Source organism: Ptychodera flava, chromosome 12, assembly GCF_041260155.1.
Source record: "Ptychodera flava strain L36383 chromosome 12, AS_Pfla_20210202, whole genome shotgun sequence".
NCBI lineage: Eukaryota > Metazoa > Hemichordata > Enteropneusta > Ptychoderidae > Ptychodera > Ptychodera flava.
The window spans coordinates 18,733,624-18,757,167 of record NC_091939.1 but is presented as its reverse complement, the minus strand read 5'-3'; the positions used below and the strand labels follow the sequence as shown (position 1 = coordinate 18,757,167).

At 40.8% G+C, this 23,544-nt stretch overlaps 2 protein-coding genes across 2 annotated transcripts; one reads left to right on the top strand and one right to left on the bottom strand.

Moving 5' to 3' along the window:
* Nucleotides 1-1,601: 1,601 nt before the first annotated feature.
* Nucleotides 1,602-7,706, top strand: LOC139145283 (rRNA methyltransferase 1, mitochondrial-like). The gene is made up of 8 exons (XM_070716331.1): nt 1,602-2,510; nt 2,972-3,212; nt 4,075-4,197; nt 4,493-4,572; nt 4,776-4,869; nt 5,220-5,346; nt 6,377-6,496; nt 6,974-7,706. The coding sequence occupies exons 1-8, from the start codon at nt 1,747-1,749 to the stop codon at nt 7,012-7,014; spliced, it is 1,590 nt and encodes a 529-aa protein (XP_070572432.1). The 5' UTR covers nt 1,602-1,746; the 3' UTR covers nt 7,015-7,706.
* Nucleotides 7,488-23,216, bottom strand: LOC139145285 (DNA-directed RNA polymerase II subunit RPB11-a). Its single transcript, XM_070716332.1, has 4 exons — nt 23,028-23,216; nt 22,107-22,196; nt 21,259-21,433; nt 7,488-8,440 (listed from the first exon to the last, which is right to left on the bottom strand). The coding sequence occupies exons 1-4, from the start codon at nt 23,078-23,080 to the stop codon at nt 8,405-8,407; spliced, it is 354 nt and encodes a 117-aa protein (XP_070572433.1). The 5' UTR covers nt 23,081-23,216; the 3' UTR covers nt 7,488-8,404.
* Between the last annotated feature and the right edge of the window lie 328 nt (nt 23,217-23,544).

Below are 23,544 nucleotides of genomic sequence, written 5' to 3'. Positions count from 1 at the left end.
GGTGATAATCTGGTGACAGCGTCCACAGATTAGTAATTTACCCTTGCTTACTTTGGCAAATTAGGCACTCAAACTCATCAGATAATAGACTAAATTACTACCTTGCTTGCCATGGCGAATTAGGCAATCAAACTGGTCAGATAATAGACGCAACACAGTGACAAAACTTCGCTAAAGTCAAGATTGTCAAAGGACAAATACATTGCACGGCGAAGGAGGAAAAGAAATCGTTATAAAAACCAGTGCAAAAATAAGACAAAGACACCAAATCTGCAAAGAAAGGTTGGTAGTATAAATCTTTGGACGGATTTTTGTGCGAGGCCCTATGGCTTAACACAAGGGAATCCCTCTTGTGACGTCACAGCCCAACGGAAGGGAATCCCAAGAGCAGTGCATTGTGGACGTCTTTTGAAAGCCATGTGCGATCACAGGCTCTTGGCACATTGCTGGGATAATAATCGTATTTAATATGTAGAATATCTATATACGACTTGATTATTCAATAAAAGAATCACTGTACGTGATATTAGTGTACGCCTATAGGCCTACATGTTGACTGGCATTATACACGAATGGCTATGGCTCGGGCCCGGCGAACGCACTGCATAAACATCAATGTGTAGAATGTCTACAAGACTTGATTATTTAATAAAGAATAACGGTACGTGATATTACTGTACATGTGAGCCAGCTTAACCAAGCGGCTGTAGAGCTCTGCAGGGCTTGGGCCCGGCTTGGGCCAGTTGTCCACCGCTGCACAGACAAGATGAAAAGGCTGGAAAGCTTTTCACCGCCCGATTTCATAAATCAGCGAAATTCACGAACTCTGAGCGTTTCCGGTGATAAAAAACTGGTCAACGGTCAGATGGTTGCATAAACAATCGATCGACTGACCTCTTTGCCTAAAATCATACCTTACCCTATGCTACTGGTGAGAAATCGTCCTGAAATCGGCTGGGCACACCAACCCAGCGCCGGCCATTTTGAATCAGCTGCATGCAATGTACGCGTCCAATGAGAGAAGAGTAATTGAAAGACAATACGTCATCTGCCAAGGGTTGTATGCAGACGCGTACATTGCATGCAGCTGATTCAAAATGGCCGGCGCTGGGTTGGTGTGCCCAGCCGATTTCAGGACGATTTCTCACCAGTAGCATAGGTAAGGTATGATTTTAGGCAAAAGAGGTCAGTCGATCGATTGTTTATGCAACCATCTGACCGTTGACCAGTTTTTATCACCGGAAACGCTCAGAGTTCGTGAATTTCGCTGATTTATGAAATCGGGCGGTGAAAAGCTTTCCAGCCTTTTCATCTTGTCTGTGCAGCGGTGGACAACTGGCCCAAGCCGGGCCCAAGCCCTGCAGAGCTCTACAGCCGCTTGGTTAAGCTGGCTCACATGTACAGTAATATCACGTACCGTTATTCTTTATTAAATAATCAAGTCTTGTAGACATTCTACACATTGATGTTTATGCAGTGCGTTCGCCGGCCCGAGCCATAGCCATTCGTGTATAATGCCAGTCAACATGTAGGCCTATAGGCGTACACTAATATCACGTACAGTGATTCTTTTATTGAATAATCAAGTCGTATATAGATATTCTACATATTAAATACGATTATTATCCCAGCATGTGCCAAGAGCCTGTGTGTGCGATCCTGTTCGTTGTCACTATGCCTGGACAGTGCAGTGTGCTGTTTCTGAAGCATTAATCTGTTAATCGAAGACAGGACGACGGTAAAGTAATGTTGAACAGAAGAAGTGCGGTAGTAGTATCATTGTCACTATTAAGACGTATTGTGACGTTCCAGCGGAACGCATCCATACCGCGAAGTCGTCGATGCTCGACCCGTGGAGGCGAAGGTGAAACGCTCCATAACAATCATGGTAGAAGTAGAACCGAGGAAAATTTGGTCAGACATGCTAAAAGCTATAATAGATCAACCGACCATAAGAAAGACTTTGAATTACGACCTTCCGCAAGCGCGACAAATCGCGTCACCTCCCCAACTGTGTCGCGTCTTGTTAATAGAACTGTGAACAGGAAGGCTGATAGTAAGAGGAGGACGAGGCAATCAAATGCCTACGAGGGCATTGGAACAGAAGCAGCCAGTGTGAGCGTAGCTGTTCCCGTCACCCCGAGAAAAGCAAAGCAGAGCAGGGTTAGAACAGCCAGCAAGAGGATCGCTTGTGACCATACCGTTACAAAAGAAGGGACGCCTTTGACAGACCGTGAAAGTAAAAGTGTGCTTTCGGTTACTACAATGCATTCAACACCCGAGACTATAGGTATGGCCACTGTTGCAGATGCCAACTTTGATCCTGGAATGTATGGTACTTATATTGAGAATGAAGTGAATCATTCAGATGTCAGCATCAGTTCTGATCTAATGATGGAGGAAGACATGGGTGGAGAGGTAGAACAACCTGGATCGAAAATTTCCAACTCAAAAGAACAAAGGCAAAGAAACTTCTCCAAAAATGCCAGACGGTACACTGAAGGTGGTGGGTAAGGCAGCTTATATTTCCAGAAATTTGTAAGTGTTCATAGTGTATGAATTTATAAGACGCAATCAAAAATGAATCAGGATTGACTTTCTAGGCTGTAAATTCGGAATCATCATCATAATTATAATCATCATCACATCATCATCCTCTACACCTGAGCATGGTAAGCGTTAGCCTCACTGCACTGCTTTTCTTTCAGTATTGATATTGTATGCACATATTTTGATATACAGAATAATCTGATACAGCACAAAGATATGAGTGTTGTGTGTCTTTGAGAACAAAATAAAAGGAGAAGAAAGTCAAAACCTTACCAGTACACTTTAATTTAAAATCTAAGTTTAAAATACTTTAACTACTGGTCTGTTTTTTGAAGAAATAAGCAAATATGCACTTTATAACCAAATGAGTGGTGACAGACAAATATTTTTACTACTGGTCTGTTTTTCTTTAATATTGTAGTTTGAAGATTCACAAGGCAAAAATTGGTAACGACATCCTGTTTGGAATATCTCCATGTATTATTGCTTTACTGGAGAGCAGGAGGGACATTTACAGAGTGTTTATCCAAAAGGGTTTGATTGAAAAAACGAAGAGAGAAGAAATCCATGAAATTAAAACTGTGTGTGCAGAAAGAGGAATTTGCATTGAAGAAATAAGCAAATATGCACTTAACCAAATGAGTGGTGACAGACCCCATCAGGTAGGTTACATGCATTTGGATTGTGGAACAAACATACAAAAATATGATTGATAACCAACTTGTTGAATCTATTGGCAGAACACACTGATGAATGGATGACTTTACAATTTCCCTCCACAAAGAAACACAGCTGCCATGTATAGAAGTTCTTCAGTTCATGCCTTGAAAATGAAAGATTCAAACTTTTGCTAAAACTTTCCTCAAGCAAACCTTCAACCATTCTCTTTCAAAACCAAGAATAAAATTCTGGGATCACTGTGCAAATTTTGGTACTAGAGAAACAAATCACCCAATATTTACCAATGTTTGAAATTCAGAATTGCCATCAACCCTATGTTATTTCTGTGTGAGAAAATAAAATTCCTGATTTAGATGAAAAAAAAAAGCCTACGATAAGCTTAACTTTATTTCCTCCATCAGCTTCGAAATTAACTCTAACAAGTGGCAGGACAAAAGCATATTATAAAACTTTGAGGGTCTGAATATCTGTCCCCGAGATGCATCCTACCTTACTGTAAGATATATACTGTATGAAATGTATGGGATTATAATGGCCCTCCAAAACTCTGCTTTTGTGTTCAGAAAACAAACATATGCTTCTATTATTTCATTTCAGATTATATCAAAATTTGATTATAACAACATGTAATGATGTGTGCAAGGAGGACTTGAAAAGACATCTAACATTATCAGTCTCTTGAGATATCATCATCAACAGAATAAACATTTTTCACTTGAAACAAAAGTAACTTAATAACAGTCAATAAATTACTTTACTGTTTTGCTTCAATTAACAAGCGTTTTTTCGTCATTATTGTAGATCTTTTTTATTATTTTGCATTCCTCTATGTGTATTTTTCAGGGTGTCTGCATGGAAGTCAGTCAACTTCGTTTTGAAAAACTAACGGAAGATGAAACAGACATGTTACATAGGTGTTCTACAGAAAATGACAAGAGAGTGTGTGTTGCCTTAGATCAGATTAAGGTAAGGGTAAAACAGATTCATTGGATACGGTCTGAATGTTTGCCTATCACCTATTGGTGACCAATAGAATCTGTCCATTCATCAGATTTCTCAATCACTTGTGTCTCGCCAGAATTGTGCAGGAGAGTGAGAGAGATTTCGTCATCAATCTTTCAGAATACGGATGCATGCAATACTCTACAGCTTCATCTAAACACAAAGTCGGATATTTTTACCAGTGTTACCAAAGTACAACATGTAGAATTGTATGATGAAAAGGCTGTTTAAATTTTATGAACTTTCTTTTTCCTGTCAGGATCCAATGAATTTTGGTGCCATTCTCCGATCCTGCTACTTCATGGGAGTTCACAAGGTCATCACAACCAAGAAACACTGGTGAGTTTCAAGTTTGAATTTTCCTATCATTTAACATCATCTCACCAGTGCATGTATTGCATAGATCTACAAGTTCTCACTCACCAAATACACATTTTTATCACAATATTCATATTTAACAGACTATATTTTACAATTTAAGCATTTATTTATTTCCGCTTTTATCAATTTTCAAGACCCATGGGCATATAAATTTTTTTCAGCTGTCCTCTGACTCCAGTGGTGAGTAAAGCCAGTGCAGGTACCATGGAAACGCTGAAAGTCAACACAGTTCCCAGGCTCAGCAATTTTCTTCAGGTATGAACTGCATTGTGAAGATATCGTACCTTCAACCTTCTCACTTCGTATCAATTTCCAAAACTCCAACATCATCGGCGTGTACCATTCCAAATTCACAGATAATAATTGCAATACAAAGAGATCTCTATCAAAGCAATGGAATCACTTTTTTGAGGATGATCATCATTTCATATAGTAATTTTCCATTTCAGTGCATGTGATTTTACAGTTTTAACCAGATAAACTGTACCATACAGATTTTACTGGATTTACCCATTGTTATGGTCAGATTCAAGCCACACAGCCATACAAAATCAGCATTTTTCATTAACAGATAATCATATATCATCTGCTCTTTGTTCTTCCAGAATCTTTCCAATCATGGATGGGATGTAGTAGGGACTTGTAATTTGTCCAATGAATCTGTACACAGGCAGAGACCTGTTATCAAGGCAACTGACTTCCCACTTGAGAAACCCACCATCCTTGTATTAGGTGAGGCACTAGAATACATGTACATGTACCATTTCCATTATTGATTCAACTTTTTCCCAGTACACATTCAGATTTTTGTATATTTATGTGTACTAAGAATTCTAGTCGTTCTCTCTGAAAAGTGAAACATATTTTCTTTTTTGATAATATTTCATTTAATTTGGTGTTAGGAAAATGAAAGAATCAAAAGTGATCAGTATGTTTACCTATCAGGTGTTACTCTATTTTATATCTTTATCGACCCCATAGCTTGAGCAAGCAAACAATGGCTCATGGGCATACAACAAACACAATAGTAAACACAACAATATACTGTTCAAAGAAAAAACTACTGCCACAACAAAAAACTTGCATGTCATTTAAAAAAGTACATGTAAGCGCTGAGGTATTCCCACAATTAAAATTTTCTACCGACTTGTTTATCACTCCACAAATCAAACATATAGTGGTTATTATCATTGTATAGGTTCATTACTCATGTAGCAATGTGTGTGCTGGACACTTTGGTGCTGCTGACACATATTCCACAAAGTTTGTCTTTGTGGACCTGTCTTCATAACTGCCCATGCTCCTGGTTGCATCCCTTGGCATACAGTTTCCAGTTTCATTCCAAACATCAGTGTAGCATTACTTTCATGATAGCTGTGTAATATCCATAATGTCCTGTAAAGACTTTTGAACAAATATTTATGTTTGCATATTGATGATAGAACTTTGACACCACAACGGACAAACCTTACTGCATTGTTAATGATATTTGTTTTGGAAATGTACATGTTGTTGTCAAATAATGAAGTGTATCACTTTCGCATGTTAACAAAAACAGGCATTATGACCTGTTTTTCTCTTGTACACCTACTAAACAACCAAACCATTAAACCCAATGCAATGTCAAATAAACCACTGCATATCCCATCATATTAATTCCACAGCTAATGACAAAGCATTAAGAAATGTATTTACATTTGCAGGAAACATTCTGAGACAAGTAATTGACAAATTGTGATGCTGTAATTTTTTTACTTTTCAGGAAATGAAGGCCATGGTTTAAAGGAGGAAGTGCTGAACACCTGTTCCAAATTGATAGCAATACCTGCTGGCAGAGTGTTACATCCTCACATTGACTCCTTGAATGTTTCGGTTGTAACAGGCAAGTTTTCTATTTTACCGTAGCTCCATGTATTCTCAGATCAAATGTGGGAGCACTGTTCATAGCCAACTTACTAATAACTCATGCTGCTGTTAACGAAATTTTGATATGCATCTCATGAAATAGAAAACATGGCAACATGTTTTTAACCCTTAGAGCGCTGAATTTTTCCCACCAAAATTTTAGTGCAACATTTTACAAATTTTTATGAATTGTCTATAATTGTTTGATAATTTTGGACCAAATGGACGTAACATTTTAGCCTCTAGTTTTTTATCAAAATTTAGCAAAGATCTGAAAAAAATTGACTGGGATATATTTTATAAAGGTGGCAAAAATTGACTTTAGCGCTCAAAGGGTTAAGTACAGTAATATGCCACTTTTGATAATGATATTTGGAACCTGCTGTTTAAGGTGTCTTCTAACAAACTGACTGCCTTCTGTACAGCCACTGATTTGTTGTCTTTATGTCTTCAGGAGTTCTGCTCTACTCCATCCTTCAGAGAGCACGTAGGTGAGAGAACTCTGCCAAAGAATCACTCTTCGCAGCTAGTGTCTACTTTCTGAGATCCACAGAATCAATTATTGCCAAACTAGAGAGCAAAGAATCTGTGCCTCATGCAAGGAAGAATCAGTCAGACTTTTTCCAAACCTAAAATCTCTTTATGCATGAAATTACAGAAGGAAAGTGAAGCTTTTGCAATCGAAGCAAGGATCCACAAAATACCTGGTATTTCATATATCAGGTGCTCCTGGATTTGTTTTCCTTTCTTTCATGACGTCTGCAAAGCTTGCTCATAGTTTTTGGGATTACTGCATTCCCTATGGCTGTACTGTTCCTAATATTTTTTACAATTGTTATTTATAATGCCTTGGTGTATAGATCTGTCCGACAGTTATCTTTTCTTATCACTCATCCAACATACCAAGACGTGTCACATCATACTTTCACAAAGTAAACCACCGTACAAAAAAGACTGAACACTAAAACTATTAGAACAAATATTTTATTTTCCAGTTTTCAAACTGGGTACTCTTCACAGTTGAAATCTAGATGACAATTAAAAATATTTTGTTGTGAAAAGATATTGACTCCACATGAATAATATAGAAAAGACTGATTACGGCAACTCATACTGCAGCTTGTGGAGAAAATGTTGCACATGGTAAATAAATACTTGGATAGCAATAAAGTTGTATCACACACTGATGACATGAGTGTTGTGTTTTGTTGTTCTTTTAACTCACATCATCTGTCCTTTTGCTGCATTTTAACTAGCACAGAGACTATCATCAAAAAAATATATTATGAAACCTGATGTTTTAATCTACATGATTTGAGCACGAAATGTGTAAAGATAGTTAGTAACTATATGCAAATAAGAGTAAGACTGTACATACTCATTGAAGTATCTTCTTTCATTCTACGTCAAAATTTAAGAGTATAATTTTTGCGCAATGCTCAGTTTAAAAATTGGTACTGATTTCACCATTGCCGTAAGTATGAACTAAATAAATTACAAGTTGGTTAGAAAGATGTGAAGTCATTATTTCTGTTCAGATATCATGAAGCGCATGATACAGGATACGCAGCTTCCATAAATGCATGGCATTGCATTGACCAGTATGTCACACAAAAGCACACAATCCCATGCTTCCGGTGAACAGTGTCAGGCAAGTATATATTGGTATAAACTGATGTGAATTTTGATGAGATATTAACTTTGTTCATCACAGTACTGTGAAATGTGTAACAAGTTTACAGTCTTTGCTGCTGGATGTCAGAATCTGATTGACTTTGTATCTACACAGTACTGGACAGATGGTTGAGTGCATAGACTCTTAGAGTCACATCTCAGAACATGAAATTACCGGGCAGTTTACTGCTTCATACATCTATAACGTCTTCTATTCCAATCCTTCCTGCTTTTCCCGGACTGCAACCTGAAAAAGAGGAAGGATTATGATATTAAAATGAGCCATTATCAAAACTGACACATGTACACATATGTGTTTCATACATCACACCCAAGAATTGTCTTGTGCAACTTTTACTACACTTGCATGGATTTTTTTTGAAAACAGTGTATTTTGTGTTATGACCCGAACAAATGAGGTGCATAAAGAGGAAAAGTTCTTGGTTTGTAGCAATGTTAATAATGCAGTTCCAGTCCCATTCACTGTTATTTCCAATCATTAAGATACCTGAATATGATCTTTCAACCATGTCAAATACGCCTTCATCATGACGGAGAGTAAAGTTTGAGACAAGTAATTACTGACATGGTTACATTTTTTTTTTTTTTTTAATTATTTTATTGCAGTCATCAAAAAGAAAGAAAATACATTATACTTCACTATTCACTGGATTACAAATATTACGGTTCACAGATAAAAGAAAAGGTGAAAATTAAGATTCTTCCAATACTTGTAACATGTCTCCCCACTTCTTAATATGTTTGTCGAGTTTACTCTTTCAAATAGCAATGTAACGTTCAGTTTTTTGTATGTTGAAAATAAAGGACTTAAAATTAATAAATGTTGGTGTTTTCTCTTCACATCTACTAATGTAAATATATCTCTTGGCAACTAATAAAACAAAATTTAACAGCTCTGGTAATGTGGGATCTCCTAACAAAATCACTCTGGCTGAGACAATATTCGTAAAGTGAAAATATATTCCCCAGGTCTGGAAAAGAGTAGACCAAAATTTCTTAGTTACCTCACACTCATAAAACAAATGTATAACAGTTTCAATATCACTCCGACAAAAGGTACAATTTGAGGTAGGTACTTTAGATGGAATTATTTTATGCAATCTTCTGTTTGTCATAAGAATGTTATGAGTCAATTTCCATTGGAAGCTTCTAAGCTTAACATCAAGTGTGATTCTAAAAGGCAATTGATATATTTCTTTCCAACTTTCAACAGAAGTACCTAATACACGATCATAATAGAGCTGCGATGTTGGAACCTTAAAAAAATTAGAAATAATACTTGGAGTAACAATTTCTGTTTTACACTGAAGTAAACTTAAGGAAATATCTAAAAAATTAATATTGTAATCATTTTCATTCATATCATCAGCATTAAATCTAGATATGTCAGTATGTTTTTTCCACTCTTTTGGTAGCGAATGGATAATACCACACCATTTCAAAAAGGAATATTGTGGAAGTCTGTTCCCAAAAGTATTCCAATGCAAAATATTGCCTACATTATCAAAAAGTTGACCTACGTAAAAAAGTCCAGCATCATAAAATTCTTTATAAAACACAGATTTACCATTTATCAAAATGTGTTGGTTATTCCATATGCACTGATTCAAGAAATATTTACCTGACTCAGTCTCCTTAATTAATTCTCTCCATGTTGTAAGCAAACTTTTTTCAAAATCTGACAAAGAGACAGGCAATAATTTAATATCAAAATTACATTTCAAAAGCACACTGATACCGCCTACAGTTTTTAATTTCTCTTTCAAGAAAAATTTCCAAGGATGTGAAAAGTCATCGTCAAAAAAACGACGGAGCCAGTTTATCCTCTGAGCTTTGTAGATTGCAAAAATATCTGGCATTCCCAAACCACCTTGATTTATACTACCAACCGCCGTCTTACGTGCAACTTTGTCAGGTCCATTCCATAAAAAGGAGAACAACAAACTTTGAATTCGTTTTAAACTATCAATATTAGGTTCAGAAAGGTTAAGAACATAAAGAAAGCGTGAAATGCCAAGAGATTTAATAATTTGAACCTTTCCCAACAGTGAAATATGACTATTTTTCCAAAACTTCAAACATTTCTGTAAACTTTCCATGGGTTTGGCGAAATTTAAACTTCTTGAGGCTTTCTTATCATAAGAAATAAATATACCCACAACTTTAATGGGGCCTGTTGGCCATATTACATCAACAGGTTTATCAGTACGTCCCCGCCATTTACCTAACCAAAGAGCTTCACATTTCTCCTTATTTACAGATAAACCAGAAATTGAGTGAAATTCTTCAAGAAGTTTAAATAAGCAACGGACTGAAGTGATATCTTTAAAAACACATGTTAAATCATCTGCATAAGAAGCATTCTTTAGCTCTGTCCCATCAAATTTTATCCCCTAATATCTGGATTAGAACGCAAACTTACAAGAAAAATTTCCAAAGCAAGGATAAATAATAATGGTGAAATAGGATCACCCTGTCTAACCCCACGTGAGAGACTAAAATAACCTGTACTTGTACCTTTATTCATAACACAACTGGAGATATTTGAATAAAGACATTTGATCCAATGTATAAAACTTTCACCAAAATTAAAAGATTTGAGTGCCTCAAACAAAAAGGGCCACTCAAGTTTATCAAACGCTTTTTCAAAATCTATTGTCAACAACATCCCTGGAACATCATTTGTGTCTGTATAATCCAAAATATTATCTATAAGTCTGACAGTATCTCCAATAAATCTATTTTTGACAAAAGCGGTTTGTGACTCATGAATAACGGTGGGAAGAACTTTTTCCATTCTTTTAGCCAAACACTTTGTAGCAATTTTATAATCCGCATTAAGCAAAGATATAGGCCTCCAATTTTTAATATATCTTTTATCTTTGCCCTGTTTCTCTAGCAAAGTTATTACACCTTGTCTTTGAGAAATAGAAAATTGACCAGTATGAAATGCGTTATTTAAAGAATTCACTAGAAAATGACTTACAAGTGGCCAGAAAAACCTATAAAAATCAGTAGGAAGGCCATCATTTCCAGGAGTTTTATTAGCAGGAAATAACTTAATTGCTTGCCAAGCTTCATCTATCGTTATCATACCTTCACATGATTCCTTCTGCCCAACATTCAATTTTGGAATATCTGTGTTTTGTAAAAACTTATGATGCAGCCCAGAATTGCCTTCTTCATTTTTTACAGAGGAAGAATAAAGCTTCTCATAGAAATTTTTAATTTCAACACTGACGTCTTTTGTGGCGGAAATAAAAGAACCATCTGACCTGATCAAAAAATTAATATGGGACTTTTTTGCATTTGCTTTCACTATATTTAGAAAATATTTAGAATTTTTTTCCCCAAATTCATGCCAATTTGGACGTGACCTAATAATTGCCCCCTCAGTATCATAATCATATTCAATCTGAAGGTCATTCTTAACAGAGTCATACTGAGTTAAAACAAGTGGAGAGGGATTGACTGCCAATTCCTTCTCCAAATCAAATACCTTTTTTTCCAAACTAACAATCTTATTTTTCCTTCTTTTACTTTTTTCTTTACTGTACTGGATAGTCTGTAACTTAATTTTGTACTTCAACCAATCCCATACACAGGAGATATTTGATAGGACCAGGGCTTGACAATTCCTATCGCCCGACGCCCGGGACAAGTGAAATTTACGTTCGGGCAAGTCAAAAATAAAATCTGGTCGCCCGCCGGACAAGTTGTTTATACAACTTCTTGCGCAATCAACGCGAACCTAAGTTGCGGTGTCGCCCGATTTGCGTTGTCGTTCACACAAAATAAATGTCAATCACTGACTTTTTTAGATACAATTGTGACGTTCTTCTGCGATTCATTTGCCGACTCACACAATGTTGCAATTTTTCGATGATCGACATGAAATTGTTTCATCGTCCAATTAAAAAGTTGCTTAAACTTGGCGTAAACAGCATTTCTTTGTTGTATGCTGACTGCTCCGCCCCAACAAATTAGGTAAAAAATTGCAAAACCCAATGCCATAGTGCTTATTTGCAATCGACCGTGCAGTACTTCAAAATCATTCATGCGGCCTCGCGAGGTAGACGAACATTGTTGGCAGATAGTTTGTGGAGTGATCGCTGTAAATATGAGTATTTTACGGTAATATTTCCACTAATGCAAACAAGGCATTGTGCATTTTCGCGAGCCAGAGCGTAATTTCCGCTCCGCAGACGTACGCAAAAACCAAGCAAAGTTGTTGCCGTAAAGAGGCACGTAGTTTACGACGATGGGCATTGTGTAACTCTGAGAAACGACATTGTGATGATTTACGACGGCGCCACGAGGGCCAGCGTGAGTGGGATCGTCTGAGAATCGACGACTCGATGTGATGATCGATGTTTCTGACAAAAGATCTAAACATAAGCGTTATGATGAGGAAAAACGCCGTAGACGTTATCTCCCGAAATGGAATTTGGAAAGCACAGTGGCCTTGGTTGAAATATGACGGTTCCAAAATGTTCAGTACGTCGGGTCTCAAATACCCCACCATTGCCAAAGCATGGAGGTAGGAAGAGACTACCTCCATGACCAAACCAAGCGAAATGCTTTTCTTGACAGATACGACATGTTTCGCGTTGAATCGATAAGGTCTCACGAGTTTAGTCAACCGCATTTGGACTGTTTGGCACATCGCAGATGAGATCGTGACGGGGACAATGATTGTGGAAATTTTTTGGGTCCCGCTGAGCCCGATAGTACGCTTTCACTTGCCAACAATCCGATCGCATGCACTCGCAATGCGTGAACCGAATGACGACGACCAGCAATAGAAACTGACCAATCTTTTTACGACGGCATTTATGCTTGCCAAAAACGGGAAGCCGATGTATGATATGTACCTTCAAATTCAATGTTAGCTCTGCGTACAGGTCTGTGAGTTCCCGGCGTTATACGGCCTCTTGTGGTGGAGGCCGTATGACGCCGGAAACACACAGACCGTACGCAGGCCTACTTCAATGTAAACTTTTGAAAAAAATCGGCGTCAACATCGGCGAAAATTACCAAGATAAGAAAGCCCTGAAAGCCGCTACGGACTTCGTCGCAAGCATTTTGGTCTTGATTATTACAAATGGAGGACAAGTAAAATTTTTGAGAGGACAAGTGAAATTGAAAATCCACTTGTCCGACGGACAAGTGAACTGGAAAAAAAATTGTCAAGCCCTGGATAGGACAGAACTTTCTTCAACCCAATGTGGAAAATTATCATAAATTATTTTCACATAATGTTCATCATGCAATAAACTTGTATTGAACTTCCAATATGAAGGACCTCTGTTAGTTGGTTCAACTTTAAGTTCTAAAACAATTGCTGAGTGATCAGATAAAATACAAGGGCAAATAGAAGTGTCAGAAATAATGTTAAGAATATTGTCACTAACAAGAAAATAATCAATTCTACTTTGAATAATGGAAGGGTTAAACCTTTTCCAAGTGAAAGACAATTCTTCAGGATGTAAAGTTCTCCAGACATCACACAAATCAAAAGATTCAATAAAATCATGCATTAACCCTTTTCCTGCCAAGTCGGTGAAAATCCGCTTGAAATTCGGTGTAGCTAGAATCTGAGCAGCCACGGCCGTTATCCTGCCAAGGCGGTGGAAATCGGGCTACTTTTTGGTACCCCCTTTCCTGCCTAGTCGACGGAACTACGTGTAGCAAACCCTTGCTCGCGCTAGGGGTCGTTCGAGGACAGGTTTTGGGCGAGGAACGGCGTTTGCTCTCGAAATGGGTTCACAGAGAGTCCAACGACAGGGAAAGGTGCGGAAGCTACCCAGCCAGTCCCCCACCCCGGTGGGGACTGGTTTTTTTTGGGGGACGAGTAGCGTACTTGGCAGGTTAGCACGTTGACATATTCTAGCGGAGTTTGGGTTAACTTGGCTCTGAGGCACTACATAGATTGCGGCCGAAATTGACCGTCTCGGCAACGCTAATCTGTACGGCAACCGCCTAAGACCGCCTCAGCTGGCGGTGCAATTTTTTGCCAATGGTGCGAGACGAAAATCACGGACTGGTCCTGATTGATGGGAAGTGCGGACGGATTTGACGGACTCGGCTTTCTGTAAGGCAACCGCCTAAGACCGCCTCAGCTGGCGGTGCAATTTTTTGCCAATGGTGCAAGACGAAAATCACGGACTTGGTCCTGATTGACGGGAAGTGCGGACGGATTTGACGGACTCGGCTTGATTAGTCCCTGACATGGAACTGATCCGAACGGACTTGAGCGACATTTGTGAAGGGTAACCATCGCTTTTAACCGACTTGTTACCTTCTCGAAAAGACTACCCACTCAGATGTCGGACGTTGTCGGCTGCACTTGGCTCTAGACGTTCAAGCCGTGCAACGAAACACACCGCCTCAGCCTTGCCATTCAGGAACATGGCCTCAAAATTTGATACCATTGTTCACCGACTTGGCGGCTGCGGTTAGGTGCGTGAACCGTTGTTCACCGACTTGTTACGCCTATGTTGTCCCTGTGAAGTTTGGCTAACGGCCGAGTCTAACGGGAGTTGCAGACCTGTGTTTGGTTTATACCGTAGTATGACCGACTCAGGTAGAGGTACCTGTCGGTATATTCCGAGTTTTACGCACTCGGGCGTCAATGACGGGTCGTCATCACCGCTGATGACGTAGACGTGCTGGCCACGTTATTTGAAGGAGCCATGTTTGCCCAACGGACGAGGCCGAGACAGCCGTTGACAATTTTGGCATCCTTCATCTTTGACCGCCTTAGTTGGGTAAGCCGCTCGGCAGGCGACGGTTATGACCTAAACAAGCCGCTGAAGCACTGTTTGTTGCCGTACAAGAACGAGACAGCCAGTCCATTACTGCTTAATGGGCGATCTGTCGGGTTGGCTTGTCACCGACTTGGATGACAATACGCCCTGCGCAGGCGTACTTAGAAGGGACATGAGGTTAAAGATACGGGTTTCCCACCCGTACTAAACATGGGCTTGGGCCAACGTCCTTGGGTGGCATGTGCGCATGCCACGTACCCAGCTGGACGGAATGTCAAGTTGAGATGCTAATGACATTGACTATGTTATGCTAAGTGCTCGAGGGATTTGCATCGCAAATGAGTATTATTAGCATATCAAATGGTGCGGACAGGCAATTTACATGACGGGTAGGAATGTCAGCGCCGGTTGGTGGACTAATTGCCGTAGGTCCATTATAATAACAGGTGGATGCATATATTAACACCCCTGCGTCCAATCATGTCCAGGGCTTTGTTTCCCTGTGGCTTTAAAAGGGAGGGACCTGCTAGTCTGTCGACACTGTTCCAGACATGAGCTTGACGGACCGCAAAAGTTTTCTGAAGGCGAGCAGACGACTGAAGCTCAAAGATGCAGAGTCTCCGGGCGGTAGTGGTAGCGATCGTTGTGATGTCCCTAGTAAACGTTCTAAGAAGTCGGGCAAGAAAGCGTAAACGTAAGAGCGATCGTTCTGCCGATGAGGATGATGACGGGTCACCGGTCGCCAGTGGTTCTCACCCGGCTGCTCCGGGAGAGACTACTTCACCTGCAGAGACTACATCTGCTCTTGTGGGAGATACTTCACCTGCACAGACTACGTCTGCTGCTGCTAGTGAGACAGTGAGTAACGAGACGGCTGATGCCATTGGTTCTCCCCCGGCTGCTCCGGGAGAGACACCACCTGTTGCTACTATGAGCCCTCATCCTGCGTCAGGAGAGGTTCCTGTGCCCAGTGCGAAAGAGCTTGAGTCCTCGTCATCAGCAGAGGCTGCCGAGCCCGCTCCTGCCATAGTTTCGTGTGCTGCGATGTCCCCGCCGAAAAAGATAGTGCGGAGGGTTCGTTATCAGGATAGCCCACCTGATTTTGAGCCAGATATGATCCTTGATGCCGCTACGGGCGAGTTCAGGCCCAGACGCCCAGACGACGGTGATATCACCGCTGAGTCCGAATCGGAGGTTGACGAGGATGCGGCAGAGGACGATGACTTTATGACAGGCAGTATGTAGGTGAGGCAAGCTCTGACGACGATGATGACGTTGCTGCTGTGTTGGCGGAGGACGACACCCTCCTGTCTGGCGTATGTCGGAGACTACCGATGCTAATATATTTGAGGAGACCGATTTTGACCATGAGAGAGGACCGACTTTCACCTTGCCCAGCCACTCCCGTGAGCTCGATTACTTTTTTAAGTTTATTCCAGCTACACTGATCAGATTGGCCAAGGACGAGACTAATAAATACGCCAAATTCCACCAGCGATATATCGCTAGGAAAATAGATAAATACTGGCGTAACGCTGACTACCGAGAGGTGCAGGCGTTCATTGGCGTCTTAGTCTGTATGGGTGTCGACCGTAAATCATCAGTGGAGGATTATTGGTCTAGCGATCCCTTTCTGAGAAACCAGGGTATTTCTACTGTGATTACCCGCAGTCGCTTTCAGCAGCTTATGCGATACTTTCATCTGGCAGACCCAGAGAACGATCCACGTCGTGATCCTGATGAGGCACGCCGCCGACGTCGGTGTCAGAGGATCCCCTGTATAAAATCAATCCATGGATGGAGCCCATAGTTGACCGGTGCGTAAATAATTATAAGATGGGTAGAGAGATCTCCATCGACGAGGGCATGGTGCGATTTAAGGGCCGTTCTAAATTTAAGCAGAGATTACCGCATAAGCCTGATCGAGACGGTTTCAAGATATGGCAGCTGTGCGACTCCACCACTGCATACATCGCTAACTTTGCACCGTACCTAGGTGTGAAATTTCGGGATCGGACTGATGGAGACGGCAGGAGCGAGGTGTGGTGAAAAGAATTATGATGGAGCTGGTCCAGCCATTCTGTGGATATAATCACAGCCTATTCTGTGATAGCCTGTTTAGCACGGTCGTTACTGCTAGAGAGCTGATGGAGACCGGGATCTACATGGTCGGGAGTTTTAACCGCCGTAATCGTCGCACCATGCCCCCTCAATTAATTCCGCCGGGTAAGAGGAAGCGCCTTCCTCTGTCTGTTGGGGATATGAAAGCCACGACCAGAACGGACTCTCGTCTTAACATCACTGCTTATCAGGATAGTAACGCTCAGGTGCTGATCTTGAATACGGTCTATCCACCCTTGGAGTGCGTGCCAGTGGGGGAGGGAGACGAGCGGCGACAAGTGCCTCTGTCGCTGTATAATTATCGCCGGTACATGGGAGGCGTCGACCGAGCCAACCAGAAGCGCAAGTACTTTCACACTGGGCGCAAGAACCACAGATGGTGGACATATCTGGCATGTTACCTGATTGATGTTGCCCTGGTAAATGCATATATATGCTTCAAGCATGTACACCCTGATAGTAAGCTGACCCATAAGATGTTTCATCTGCGTGTCCGGAAACAACTCATTGGCGGTTATTGTGGGCGATCGCAGCCCAGTGTGAGAGAGGTCGAGGCCACCGTTTCTCTTGCCTCGTACATCAATCCACAAAATCAGCCGATGCACGTTGTCAGCCGTTTGGAGGGGCGGCAGAAATGCTGTAAAGTATGCAGCAGAGAGGGTAAGACCACTGCGAGCGGACGACTGTCTGAGACGTCCAAAGGATGTAGTCTGTGCGGGGTTCATCTTCACGAGGGCGAGTGTTTTGCGGCTTTTCATCATCGCATGATGCTACGAGGTAAGAGGAGCATTGGCGTGCAGACCTCTACTCACACAGCCCCGACGACACCCATCAGCAAGAGAACCCGACGTAAATAACGGACAGGGGACAGCTTCGCCTAACAGTGGCTTGACTGTATTCTGAACACGGACCATGATCACATTTTGAGCACGGTTGTGCCGTTTGTTTGTGCTTTACGATCCCGCTGATTGTAAATTGAAACACGGATTATTTGTACAATCCCCCGATTGTAATCTTTGTAACACGGACCATGCACTCGGACGTCGAGACAGACTCTGAGATTTATTATTCGGCATAATGTAAATTATTCCCGAATAAAATACTATCTATGGATCGCATATTTTCGTTTTTTTGTTTAGACGGATTATTTTGTACAATTCCCCCTATTATAATTTTTGAAACACGGATCTGCCACCCCGATTGTAATTTTTGAAACACGGACCATGCACTCGGACGTCGAGACAGACTCCGAGATTTATTGTTCGGCATAATGTAAATTATTCCCGAATAAAATACTATCTATGATCGCATATTTTCGTTTGTTTTGTTTTTACCCCCACTTTCGTTTTTGGCAGATCCGTAAGGACGCTATAGTAATGGATGAACGTGCGTTGTATCACGTGGGAGGGGCACAGCCCAACGGAGGCTGTGCTCGTGCGACGTAGACGTTGTACCAACCATCTGTCGTTGGGGTTAGTGCATAGAGCAGTTGCACTGTCCAGAGCTAAGGTGGTACAAAACTGCACCTTAGTAACAACTGCACAACTAACCTGTTAGGAAACGGTAACACTAACGAGCTAAGTGTTCACTGAACTGGCCAAACTACGTACACGCCTTCCTTCAATGGCGGAACTATGTCGTTGACACTACGTCAAAGCAGACTGCACTGTGCGACTCTTCCAAGTCGTTCAAAGTACTGGCCAAGTGACACAACCCAGGGGAAACAGGACAGGTTTGAGGGTGCTGCCGCACCCACAGCACTAACCCCTGGGTCTTCTACTAACCCACGAGAGAGGTGACGTTTCCCCGGTGTGGCCGTGCGTGCCGGCGAACGAGCTTTACTTCCGCGAAAGTAAGCTAGAAAAGGGCATAAAAGTGCACGTCCCCCGGGGCAAACAACGCCCGTGACCTCGTCATTTTCTGGACACAACCTCATCAGCGGTTGCCCCTCTATACGGGCATGCAAAAATTTTTGAAGTCTAACACGTATATGGTCGGTAATCGTACCCCGAAAATGCGGTATTTTCCCGCCAAATGCCTGGCAGGAAAGCGTGCAGGAGAGCCTATCTTCTGTAGACACGGAAAAGGGGGCCGGTTTTGACCGACTTGGCAGGATAACGGACAGGGGCGCTCGGCAGGAAAAGGGTTAAGGTAAGAGAGTTTTTCCAAATCCTTGGGTTTCCACCCTTCCGATCTCTGTTTTGATCTAAAACAAAATTATGATCACCTCCCCAAATGATAGAAATAGCCGGATCAGTCACATTTTCCAAAACAGTCTGAAACATATTTTTCAAAAAACATGCATGCTGGTACTCATCCGTAGGTGCATAAGAATTTACTAGAAGAAAATGTCTATCTTTCATTGAAACATCTAAAATAATATATCTTCCATTAATATCTGACACAACTTTGTTAACTGTGTAGTCACAATTATGAAAAATAGTAATTACCCCCCTACTATTGGATTTACCATGTGAAAATATCATGTTCCCTTTAAACTGGCTAGACCAGAATTTTTCGCTTGACACTGTACTATGTGTTTCCTGCAACATCACGATATTTGGTTTCTTTTTTGAAATCCAACGGAAAATTGATTTACGTTTCTTTGGGAGACCAAGTCCTCTTACATTCAAAGATAAAAGTCTAATATCAGTATCTGACATAAAATATAAATGTTAATTCTATTGATTTTCCAGTGAAAAAAGAAAAAATTGACTGCATTTTGCCACAACAAAAAACACAAAACGCAACACACAACAGACATGACGAAACGACAAGTAACAAAACCTGGGAAAGTTCCACAAAACACCACACTCTCAAGATGAAAGAGAGCAAAAAAAGAGTGGAAAATCCCCAAATTACAATACAACACCATAACCGCCTCACTCCCCCTCCCCCCCAAAAAAAACCAACGCCACAAAACACGTGCTCACTCAAAAAAAAGAAACACGCCCATGTCGGACCCGAGTCTGTGGAAACTATATTATGAACGAGACCTTAAACAGAAAAATTCAGAGTACAATGTTTATCGTTTACCGAATCCGAAAGTGGATTCAAACTGCATTCTCCACTCACTGTCTGGGTTATACACTCGACCGTTTATGAAAACTTTTCCGTCGTGAAACTTCACCCGCTTGCCTTCTGCATATGCTTTGTTCATTATCGGCAGATACTCTTTTTTTTTCTCATAGTCCTGTAGACATAAATCTCCTTTGACACGAATTCCAGAACCTTCAAGCACTCTGCGCGATTTTCTCAAAATCTTCTGTCTGGTTTGACGATAAATAAACTTCACCAGAACTGGTCGAGGCGGAGTACTACGCAAATTTCTTCGGTCAAGATGGCGCCGCGGTGCGGGCGATGGACATTCTCAACCTCACTCGGGTCAACTTCAAATTTCTCTTTCAATAAAGTACGTACTTTTTCAAAGCAACAGCCTTCTTCCTTCTCGTCTTCCTCTTCTTTCAGACCATAGATACGTACATTATAACTCCTAGTATACCTCTGCAACCTCAAGTTTTCTTCTTCGGTCTTTTGGGTCACTATTTTCATCTCCTTCACTTCTTTCCTCAGTGCTTCCACTATGGACTGGTTTTCACTACACGTTGCAGCTGTGAATTCCAATGAACGTTCCAGCTCCGTCTGTTTCTTTTCAATTGTCTCTACCCGTTGTAGCATATTGCCGAGGTCATGAAAACCTTTATCCATTTTCTTCTCAATTCTTCTCATCATCATGAACAAGCTTACCACTGACAAATTTTCTTCATCTCCACAGTCTATGTTTTCAACCATGTCGGTGTCTGCTAACGGGGAGTGCGTTTCATTGTCTTCACCTTCAGCCATCTTGTCCATGAAGTCTGTTATTTTACCGTTCTTCTTTCCTTTGCCTTTTTTCCCGAAGCCTTTCTGTCGCATGGTCTCAAACTTCCACAGTCCAAAGATGATGACTTTAGCCAACTATTTAAACCCTTTTGAGTCTTCTAACGTACTATTTACACAGCAAAGTTCCACAGGACTCGGGAACCGACGCGCACTTCCAGTTACCACGTGTGAGGCATCACGTGATTGGCCGACATGGTTACATTTACATCTGGTTGTAGATGAAACAAATCAATTGACATCTGTTCATGGATTGCACAATTGTACAACTTACCTTAAATCTTTCCTCTAAAAGTGAAATTTCACTGATGAGATCTGTTATGGCATTTGTAAACGCTTCTTGTGGGCTGTAATCTGGTGTTGTTTGCACTCTCAAGACAAACTTATGCTCAAGAGGGTGGGGTACTTTGTATCCAGCAAATAACACTTGTGGATCTTTCAGTAATTGGCTGTAAGAAACGGAAAAAAGACATTGGAAAGGGTACACTGTGACTCTTCTGTTCTACCGGTATATTGGTTTAGATACTTGGACTCAAAATGCATTTTTCATCTTACTGTGAAAGTGAATATTTTCTCAAATGAGGTCTTTCCATTTTATTTGTATGAAATTATGCTAAAAGCCTGAGCAGACACTGTAAATGTGTTTATAGGCATTATTTTACAAGTGGCAAGCCACAAACTGATGACATTAACTCACCATACACAAAACACAGACACCTGGTAATAATGGCACTATGTATTGTGTACGGCGATTTAACTTCATCAGTTTGTGGCTATACCACTTGTAACATGGTGCCATGTTTATATCTTAGGATAGCTATCGTTTCCAGGAATAACACTTGGCCATGATTGGCAATACTGTGGACACTGGATCAGAGTGGGGATGAACTTTTGCAGCTGATCTTCTATAGTTCTCATAGCGGCAAATACCATTCAGAATGCTACACATAGGTCACTGATCTCGGACTCATTGTAATAATAATTTATACTTGACAGTTTGGTTCAAGTTTGCACCAATTATGAGTCAATCACAATGGCACCATAAAAAGAACATATGTTGATGACACGTCAAGTAAGGAGGCCACAAGTTCTAACTGATAAACGGTCCACACTTCAACATACCTTCTGAGAAGATTACCCAGTGTGTGGTCTTCTTTGTTCACGGTAAACATGGCTGCATTTGGAACTTTGGTGTCTTTGGTAACTTGTATTCTGTGTACAGATGAACAAGAACAAAATGTGTAACTTGTGAAATTCTATACCATTTTCACACCAGTTTCTGTACATAGGTACATAAGAACATTGGACTTAAGTCTTTGGCCAAACATGGAACTAGGTCACGATTAGAACATGGAGCCATGGAGGTAGTAGATGATGGAGCTAAACAAATGTGTCAAACTGGGACAGCAAATGTCAAAGGTGTTTATCAATGTGGTTATTTGGACTGTATTGGCCTTATGGTCTGGAGAACGATAATGAGTCATACCTCCCACTTTTTACTATTTTCATTGAACACTCAAGTGCCTGTGGGACGATCCATTCCAGCTACGAGGGACTGGCGCCAGTTGGCTGGATTACTTTGACAGGTCGACTGCTCGCGTGTTTATCCACGATGGTTTATCAAAGACAGTAGATTGTCTATGGTATAATACTAACAGATTGGAGTGTAGTGAACTGAGTGGGTAATATCCTACAGTAGAGCAGTCGATCGGGTCATGGGGGTAGGATACTAAGAAGGGAAAAACTGTCCAGCCAACGTATGGCAGTGAGTCTCCGCTGTTATACACCAAAAATACAACAAACGAGCGAATGTGGCCAGTGTGGGCCTGGCACCACCTGCGGTAAACAAACGGACTTCACATGCAAAATTAATTTTTGCAGCTCCGAAAACTGAATGTTTGATAGTAACATCATCGACTACTTCTTCAGTTTAAATATAAAACCAACACTACACAGTGCTGGAAACCTTGCTATTTTCTTAGTTTTGATCTGATCTCCGTGTCTCACACGTTTTACACCACGGTCCGGCGTGGTTTCACTTACTTCTTTTCTCCCTCGTACAATAAAAACGACTCGAATGATGGAGGCGCATTCATAATTTATGCCTGGTCTGTCGGCTGTACACTTGACGATGATATTATTCGACAAAACTGCAGCGAATCTGTCTTCTTTCGACAATACGGATGTGAATGCTCTTGCCTTCTCCAAACCCGGTTAACGTCACTAAAACCATATTCGTATTCGTTTCTAAATTTGCATTCGAGTCACTGTCATGACAGACTTTTCGAGAAATAATTGTTATATATTACTCAATTTTTACGATTTCAATATTGCTTCTGTAATACTTTACTGTCGATTACTATCTAAACTTCAAGTCATATATGCCAGGACACTGAAATTAATGTTAAAACACATGAACTTTCGAGGAGAATCAAAGGGAAAAGCATGATTTTGTGTTACGTATTGAATCTTTATGAAGCAAAAACTAAGATTAGCAGACAGTCTTGGAGCAAGATTCTAGATCCTCGATAAGAGTACACATACTTAATACAATAAGTTA